The following is a 9,967-nucleotide window of genomic DNA, read 5'->3' on the forward strand; positions in this document are numbered from 1 at the left end:
AGAAGACATTTAGTCAATAACGGGGTGATGTTGGTGCCAATTATAACGTATTCCAAAAGGTGACAAAAAACAAAACACACAACAAACACCTACCATCATCTGGGGTGGTGTAACGCGCAAAATCTGGAAAGTAGTCCTCAATTTTTGATTTCCCAGCCAAAACCTTATCTGCGAGTAGATCTTGTTTATTCAAGAAGAGTATGACTGAAATGGTCCGTAGCCACCTGTTAAGAGAAGGACGTAGAACGCACCTCATATTGGTGTCCAATGCTACGGTCATCGAGCCAACTACAAAGGCATCAGGGTGGGACCTGCCACTCAGGTTAAGAGGATATTCGTGACCTGTCCGTGCGGACATGTCGGTTTTAAGTGTATACCTCACATAGTAATAGGGTATACGGGTAATGCAGCATGCCAACAATGTAAGACACGAATGTGTTACGGCTACACCAGAGACGCTCTGTGATAAGTCGGCCTTGGTGAATACATGGCATCCAGAGCAGCAGAGCCCCCCTCCCCCCACTTTAGGACATCTAAATGTTCCAATAGGAATTCTGGAATGGGGATATCCTTATTGATAACCCAGTGAAGAGGAGCGCCAATCGTATTCATACAGTACCTATTGTTCCAGATGCTCTTGAAGAGGTTTAGTGCTTCCTGGAGTCTGTTGGTCTGATTGTCCTCCCGGATCACCATGTTATAGCTGCTGCTGGCAACCACGAAGATAATCGCAGTCACATCTAAAACAAAAACGACAACAGGTTTGTTAGCATAGGCACCCACATTAGATGCTGACAAGTTAATACGAGTTTGCTGCGCCTCTCGAGCAGCCTACATTTTTGGTTTCCTATCAAGCCTCCCTGTGCCGTCTCAGAGGATTGTCAATTCTGCCTGGACCGCTTTGGTCTGAGACTGGTTGCTAGCGATGAGCTGCCTAGCAACCCCAGTGGAAGTAATTTTTAGACAGTCTGGCTAGTAGGAACATGGTAAAAGCAGATGGGCACCAAATCAAGTCAAATCATTCTCCATGCCAAGCTGTGGTATTAGGACCACATGGTGTCTGGTAGTCGTGGTGAAATTATGGTTGCAGCGCAGCTTTTGGGGTGGCGAGAGTCACAGGTAAGGCTTCATTCACATCTGCGTCAGGGCTCCGTTCATGGGTTCCGTCTGAGCTTTCCATCAGGGGAACCCATGACCGAAATTCAAACTGAAACCATAGGTTTCCGTTTGCATCACCATTGATTTCAATGGTGATGGATCCGGTGCAAATGGTTTCCGTTTGTCACCGTTGCGCAAGGGTTCCGTCGTTCTGACAGAATACTGTAGCCGACTGCGCTATTCATTCCGTCAAAACAACAGAACCCTTACACAACGGTGACAAACGGAAACCTATGGTTTCGGTTTGGATTTCGGTCATGGGTTCCCCTGACTGAAAGCTCAGACGGAACCCCTGAACGAAGCCTTACCTTGCAACTATGACAAAAGTTCGGACACCGTTGGAACATTCATGATCCCCACAACCCCATCCCGTTGTAGTCGCATCGTGACTATTTTTACAATGCTGCACTAAAATTGCCTAATGTGTAATTCCCAATTTGTGCTCTTCACTAAATCCGTGACATTTTCATGCTAGGGACCGATTTCAAAAACTAATTTTTGACACATCAGGAAGTAATTCTTACCATTAAAGCACTGGATCCATTTTCTGCGTTCATCCCGTTGGCCACCAACATCAAACATACTAAAGAGAGACAAAACAATTTACTTGCAGGAAGCATTGGTCGTAAGACCCATCTACAGCAGGGAAGAACCCCTACATTTTTTTTGGGGCACTCTTGGGAACCCCTTCCTCAAAGAAGCTTAGTGTCATGGGGAGTGGGTACAGCACCATTTAAATTTTGCCCAGCGCTATGTTCTGGCCCAGATTTCTCAACTGCTCTGCCAAGGATCTTTGAGCAGGAAGAAAGTAGACCATCCCTAACATAATGGCTCTGCCCACTGCTTTCTTCTGAGGAACCCCTGACCAGGGAAACACTGATCTACAGCAATAGAGTAATGGCTACTGGCAGACATCCCATATAGGACTCGGTGCGGCAATATAGGCCATGTCGAGACAACGTTCCTTAGGACCGTAATGACGATGGTCAGTGAATAAGGTCCTTACACCCCCACATCTAAAATTTAGGTGGATTATGGGCTCAAGTTCACATCCAGTCATTTAAAAGGGCCACATTTAAAACCCCAATGCTTCATGTATTCCCGTACTTACTGAAAGTTCACTTTGTCAACCTGAAACTTGGTTTCAAATATTCCGGATGTCAGGACTCTGCATCGTAGTAAATCCTAGAGCGAAGAAGAAAAAAAAAAAAGTATGGATTACTGGGAGTATAGTAGTTACAGCCAAGAGAGAACCACTGCCATTCAACCAGAAAGATCTGCAAAATTGTGGGATTATAATGTATAAAGAATTCCTTTTTTTTTTTTTTGCACATATGATTTTCAGGCTGCGACATGTGAAGGACGGGGACCAGCGTTTGAGGCATTCAGGTCAACTAAACATTTCTCAAGGGAGAAACTAATAACCTACAAGGACACTGTACAAGACACCCTCAACGGGAGGAGAATGGAAAAATTGGTAAAAAAAACAAAAAAAAAAAACTGAAGAAAAAGATCATACCTCATCTTTGCAATTCGTTCATTAAAAAAAAACTACGTTGTTTCACCCGTTAATACGAAGTTGTTTGTAAGTCATCGTCGCCGCTACAACCATTTCAAGTGCCCGGCAGCAAATGTCCGGTAACTGAAGCAATCCGATCCCCAAGAACAAAGAAAATTAGGTTCTTTGAGTTTTTCTCCTGCACAGCGACGCTGCGGACCACACACTGTGCAAGGAAGCAGTGAAGGAGTCACAGCTCTTAGCAACATGCCAACAGTTGTTGGAAAACCCCTTTAAATCGCGCAAAATTCACTGCTTCAACATCAGCTGTAAAAAGCATGCCTAGTTGACGGTTTCCGACAACCAGCAAAATTCTTAATGCAGCTCTGGAGTAAAATACAGGATATAACTCAGGATCAGTACAGAATAAGTAATGTAATGTATGTACACCGTGACTCCACCAGCAGAATAGTGAGTGCAGCTCTGGAGTAAAATACAGGATATAACGCAGGATCAGTACAGAATAAGTAATGTAATGTATGTACACCGTGACTCCACCAGCAGAATAGTGAGTGCAGCTCTGGAGTATAATACAGGATGTAACTCAGGATCAGTACAAGATAAGTAATGTAATGTATGTACACAGTGACTCCACCAGCAGAATAGTGAGTGCAGCTCTGGAGTATAATAAAGGCTGTAACTCAGGATCAGTACAGGATAAGTAATGTAATGTATGTACACAGTGACCACGAGCAAAATAGTGAGTGCAGCTCTGGAGTATAATACAGGATGTAACTCAGGATCAGCACAGGATAAGTAATGTAATGTATGTACACAGTGACTCCACCAGCAGAATAGTGAGTGCAGCTCTGGAGTATAATACAGGATGTAACTCAGGATCAGTACAGGATAAGTAATGTAATGTATGTACACAGTGACTCCACCAGCAGAATAGTGGGTGCAGCTCTGGAGTAAAATACAGGATATAACTCAGGATCAGTACAGGATAAGTAAATGTATGTACACAGTGACTCCACCAGCAGAATAGTGAGTGCAGCTCTGGAGTATAAGGCTATGTTCACACGGAGTATTTTGGGGGAGGAATATCTGCCTCAAAGTTCCAAACGGAATTTTGAGGCAGATATTCCTCCCCCAAAATACTCCGTGTGAACAGCAATTATCGCGCCGTTTTTCGCCCGCGGCCATTGAGCGCCGCGGGCATAAAACAGCGAGATATACGCTTTCTCCTGCCTCCCATTGAAGTCAATGGGAGGTCGGAGGCGGAAGCGCCCGAAGATAGGGCATGTCGCTTCTTTTTCCCGCGAGGCAGTTTTACTGCTCGCGGGAAAAAGACGCCGACGCCTCCCATTGAAATCAATGGGAGGCGTTCTCGGGCCGTTTCTGCCGAGTTTTGCGACGCGGTTTCCGCGTCAAAAAACTCGGCAAAAGACCCCGTGTGAACATAGCCTAAAACAGCATATAACTCAGGATCAGTACAGGATAAGTAATGTATGTACACAGTGACTCCACCAGCATAATAGTGAGTGCAGCTCTGGAGTATAATACAGGATGTAACTCTGGATTAGTTTGTGATAAGGGACATTAACAGGAGATACAAGAATGAAGAACTGTCTCAGCACTTCGTTTCAGTCGCCTATGCATTTGACGTGCACAGAGGAAAACGTAGATGACGTTTTCTTATGCCACCTGAATGCTCATCAGTTTGCCAGTCACATGGCGGCATGTGCATTGCTGTATTTTATAAGGACATGTCCATTTCTTTTAATGACATTCAAAGTCCACAAAATCTCGTCTACATTCAATACCCACCCAAACAATGTGGTTGCTCCTACATCACAGACACTTACCTGATCAGTCGGTGTATAGTCATTCTGTTGCACAATGTCTATTTTGTCTAGAAAACTGGAAGGAAAAAAATAAAATTAAAAAATATAATTTTGGCTGCACCTTCAATAGATATTTTGCAACTCGTTTAAAGAAAATGCAATGAAGTTAGGCTATGTTCACATCTACGCCAGGGCTACGTTCCGACTGAGAATTCCGTCGGAACGGAGCCCAGACTGACAAACGAAGGGTTCCGTTTCCATCACCATTGATTTCAATGGTGACCGATCTGGTGCCAATGGTTTCCGTTTGTCTCAGTTGTGCAAGGGTTCTGTCGTTTTGACAGAAACAGTGTAGTCGACTGCGCTATTCATTCCGTCAAAACGACGGAACCTTTGAACAACGGTGACAAACGAAACCATTGGCACCGGATGAGTCATCATTGAAATCTAGGGTGATGCAAACGGAAACCTACCTGACACAGATGTGAACCAAGCCTTAAAATGATAAAATACAGTAGATTTCTTAAATATAGCATCAATGGGATCCAATAGGTGCTGGATTATCATATAACCCTGGTAGTGGTAGAGAGCACGGCATAATCTGCTACGGTTACTAATTTATTCTCTGCTCATCTTCAAAGAGGTGAAGATGGTCTTGTGGCTACCAACACACACAATGCGGTAAAAAAAAAGGAACTTGTAAATCCAATTTCCGACAATATAACATCTGTCTGCTGCAACCGTGACAACCAATAAGGTTGTCACTTTTGCAAAAAAAAACAAAAAAAAAAAAAACAGAGTAATTGGCTGCAACGTAAACCAGAGTAATTGGAAGAACATGTCAACGTTAGGAGCCTCACACATGAGCGTGTTCGGTTGACGATATACGGACCGTATGTCGGCCGTATTTCCCGGACTGAACACAGCTGGGAGCCGGGCTCCTAGCATCATAGTGATCTATGACGCCAAGTGTCACTTCCTCTCCGCGGAACTACTGTCCCGTACTGAAAACATGATAAGTATGACACTAGGAGCCCGGCTCCCTGCAGTGTGTTCGGTCCGGGAAATTAGGCCGACATACCCGACTAAACACGCTCTTGTGCGAGAGACCTTAATAAATGAACCTTGACTATTGCCATAGGAGGCCATTTTTGGGCCATAATGCTCTTTACCGGAAGAGAAGACCCTCGCCAAACCGTGTGAAGGGGGACCCTTTGGGCAAGTTAGCATAAAGGGTGGAGTTCTCCATAATCTCCTGCTCCCTTACTCAGCTTTTGGGTGGAATTCTTTATCTGCTGATCACTATTGACAATTGATAATGTAATGGCTTCCCACCCGGCTACACAAACATGACTGATACAAACAACAGTGACTGAGCCGAACCCTGGTACAAGTAGTAAAGCAGGACAACACTATTTTGGAGGACAAAGCTTGAAGGGTAGCTAAACTTTTTTGTAGAAAAACTTTGACACGTCATAGTGAGATGTCAGAAGTTTTATTCAGCGGGGGTCCGAACACGGAGACCCCCATTGATCACTAAAACGAAGCGGCATCAGTGCTCTGATGAGAAAGGTGCCACTTCAGCTTTCCAAGAAAAGCTTATCAGAAACGATCGAGCGGTGAATGGGCTCGATAGAAAGCCAATGAGTCCGTACACGGCTTGCATGTCTTTCCAAGGAAAGGTGATCAGAAACGAAGCGGCACAGAGCGATTCTGCAGCTTCGTTTTAGCGATCACCGGGGGTCTCAGTGCTCGGACCCCCACCAATCAAAACTGAAGTAGCACTATGACATGTCAAAAGTTTAACACTTTACTTAAGGCCATTTTACACCGGTCAATTAGCGAGACATAGTCTGATCGGCGCTTGTTTGCGCCTGTCACACGGAGCTATGGACGGGGATGAGCGGACGTTACTCCGATAGCTTGTCCCCATCCATCATGTCAGCAGCGCGCCTCCGTTTACACACCAAGATGCGCTGCCGACAACGATGATCTTACTTTTTTAAAGCGATACGACCATTGAGCGTTTGCTCGTTCATCTGCTGATCTCTGCCCTGTTTACGTACGGCAATTATCGGCAACGAGTGTTCTATTAACGCTTGACTGCCCGATAATCGCTTAATGTAAAACCCCCTTTACCCTTTAAAATGGGTTGTTGCACTGTTGAATAGATTTATTGTATAGATTATAAAAAATAAAAGGTTTTCCATTTACATGCTGTTAAAAATGATCCAGTAGTTAGGACATTATCCTAAATATTATGGCGCCACCTGGAGTTTAAACTATATAGCAATGCGCACGTCCACCCTGAAGTGCTGGTGGACACGCATGCTCTGTCACTCTCTCCACTGCCAGGTCTCAACATAGTGATCCCCTGTTCAATGTAGAGCAACCAATAGCAATAGTTTTCTTACCTGCTTGTCAGGGAAGGAGCAGAGCCTCTGCACTAGCATGGCGGTAAAGCGGAGGAGACATCTCAGCTTGTGAAGACTCTAAAGCTCTGCATCTGGACAGCAGATCTGAACCCTGCACATGCCCACTCAGACTTTGTTACATTACATCATATTTTCATCGGTTTTTAAAGGGCGTGCATACAGTGGATATCACAGAATTTATCTCCACTACTCTTGATCACGTTACCCATCTACAGGGAAAATAAGGCCTCATGCACACATCCGTAGCGGTTTTGCGGTCCGCAAAACCACAGGTCCGTTGCAGTCCGTCTGACCGCAAAAAACCCTTGTGCGTCCGTGTGTCGCCAGAACTCACAGACCCACAACAACAACTCACTAGCATTGGGGAATCTACAAATACAGACCGTAAAATGACTGGTCTTGAGCTTTTGCCGTCCGGATTTGCGACCCCCGCACCGATCCATGTAAAGTCATGTGCATGGGGCCATAGAAAAGAAAATGGGTCCGCAATCTATCTACAAAAAATGTGGGTAAATTGTGGCCGCAAAAATACGTCCGAGTGCATGAGGCCTTAGAAGGGACTATATCGTCAGCTGCCAGTCCAAACAGCTATTCGCAGCATTTCTGGACTTAGTAGGAAAAGGATTTGTGGGATAAGCCCTTTAAGACGGCCAAAAGAAACAATATCATTACTATCACTCCGCATATTCCGGCATTTCCTGCAGCACCCCAAAACAAGCTACTATCTGTAGGGCTAGCCGGCCTTCAATCAACATCACAAGTCGATGGCTTTGTTGGTCACTGGATTGATATTGACAGATTTATAAGCTGAAAAGTTACATTATACCGAGGGTTAGACCCATTTTTTGGCAGGAATTTCTTTAATGCCATTGTAAGTTATAGCTTTGCATCCTAATCGCCCAGAAAAAACTAGAAGCAGTTTTATATTCAGAGGACTGGATGTAGCGCACATTCCTCCCACACCGAGGCAGAGGGGCTATGCTATCTGCAAATCGAGGCCCCGCTGCGCCGAGCGATAGCAAAGGGGACACCTAGACGGGGGCACCAACTAAGTCTGCATCACCTGTCTAACCTGGATCTTACAAAAAGTTCCTGCTCGAGTCGCCGAAGGAGAACGGAGCCGAATAGTGAAGGGGAGCCGGATTGTTATCTGAAGGACTAGTTTGAGTAGAATCTAACTTAGCCAGTGTTACATTACAAATGGTCCAGAAATAGCTGCCCGCGCCCTGGCCTCCGGCTCTGTTGTCATGACAATGGGGCCATATTACTATAAATAGCTCGTCAGCGCGAAACCTTGTGAGAGATCTGTGGAGCAGGGCCAGGCGGCAGAACAAAGACGCACCATTGAACTGCCCCCCCCCCTCCCCAAAACCCACAATTCACTCTTTATACTTGTGTAAATGCTCGCAGCAGCTTCCAAATCATTCATTAGTGGGATACGAGCGTTCACGGCGGCTCTTGCAAAAGCTATTTTGTGCAGTCAGCAGTTTTAAAGTGCCTTTTAACTTGTAAAATTTTTGCCTGTGAACACAATAGTTCGGATAAAGCCTTCCGGGAAGTCTACGGCTAAAAACGGAGGGTCGTGCGTTGTAGTCTTTGCGAGCTGCCTTTATGTACGGTGCTTACCGCAAGACATGTCCGAGTCAAACGCACAATGGTCCCGAAAGAAAAAAAGTGGCCCGATTGGTTGCTATGGGCAACAGAGTTTTCTTGGAAAAGTTTTTATGCGTGAGGCATGTTGTGAATCCAGTTTCCTCCTTTACGTGGAGGTAAATGGGCTTCCTATGAAGTTATCCCTAGTATGTGTGCAGTGGAGAGATTACATTGTGCGCCCCTACGTGAGCAATAATCTGTGTACAGCCTAAAGCCCCTATTACACTGGTGAAGCGAGCGCCGATCAATGAGACAGCTCGCTGATCGGCGCTCGTTTGCTCCTGTCACACGGAGCTATGGAATGGGACGAGCGATCGTTACTCTGATCGCTCGTCCCCATACATAGTCATGTTGGCAGCGCGTCTCCCGGTTTACACTGGAGATGTGCTGCCGACACCGATAATAATATTTAACTTTTTTTAAATTATACGATCAGCAGATCGAGCATTTGCTCGTTCATCTGCTGATCGCTGACCTGTTTACAAAGGGCAATTATCGTCAACAAGCGTTATATGAACCATCATCCGCCCGATAATCGCCCAGTGTAAAACCCCCTTAAGGCTCGGTTTACACTTGAGTTATGAGCAGAAGCCCCGACGCTGTGTCGGATCGGTCGTATGAATCCACCGTGCCAGACGGACCCCAATGACTAATAACGGGGTCAGTCATGTTCCGGTGTGGTGTCCCATTGTGACGTATGGGTTTTACAATTCCCTGTTTGGAAGAACACACACGTACACCACGGACTGGATTCTGGGCCACAGAATTCTATGAAAACGCAGGGAGAAATGGGGCATCCAATGGAGCGCGGTGTGATCTATTTATGCTCCACATGGTATTTATACAGTATAGAATACATATATACAGAGGTATGCAAAGCCTTACTGAAATGCATTAACAGCATGGATGCCAAATATCCTCGAGTGCATGAAGCCTAAACAGAGCCCCGCAGGATGCACCCGTGCCAATACGACAAAGGCAACCTCGACACCCCTCAAACTACCCCCCTCCAAACCTGTGCAGTGTCTATATGGACACGGACCACTAATATATAACAAAAAAAACAAAAACAGAAAAACAACAATGGTAGATTTTCACCTTACTACACACGTGCACCAGCACCAGATAGCAAACGTTTTCTAGTTTCTACAGTTCTTCTTAATTATCACAGGGGGGAAAATGAAGTTAGTTTCACCGTGCAAAAGTCTGATGCATTCCTCAGGGGGGCCCCACGTCTTGCAGTAAATAGTTGCTGCAAGGAGTATGTAGGCCATATAATACTAAACACACTGCGGTCCTCCACCACCCTCCTCCTGTGCAGTACAGCCAAGTACACCTATCATCCTATGTGACCAGGGGCTCCGGAGTGCAAAGGA

The 9,967-nt window shown here is 45.5% G+C and overlaps 1 protein-coding gene across 2 annotated transcripts in view; it reads right to left on the bottom strand.

The window, feature by feature from the left end:
* GNAS (GNAS complex locus) overlaps positions 1-9,967 on the bottom strand; it is a 143,842-nt gene that overhangs the window by 2,238 nt on the left and 131,637 nt on the right. For both annotated transcript variants that reach the window (XM_075846892.1, XM_075846893.1), the window contains exons 6-10: positions 4,525-4,579; positions 2,270-2,343; positions 1,683-1,741; positions 620-740; positions 94-224 (exon numbers count right to left, since the gene is read on the bottom strand). In XM_075846892.1, the coding sequence (XP_075703007.1) occupies positions 94-224; positions 620-740; positions 1,683-1,741; positions 2,270-2,343; positions 4,525-4,579 (440 nt within the window). The remainder of the gene's footprint in view (positions 1-93; positions 225-619; positions 741-1,682; positions 1,742-2,269; positions 2,344-4,524; positions 4,580-9,967) is intronic.

Source organism: Rhinoderma darwinii, chromosome 13, assembly GCF_050947455.1.
Source record: "Rhinoderma darwinii isolate aRhiDar2 chromosome 13, aRhiDar2.hap1, whole genome shotgun sequence".
NCBI classification, from domain to species: Eukaryota; Metazoa; Chordata; class Amphibia; order Anura; family Rhinodermatidae; genus Rhinoderma; species Rhinoderma darwinii.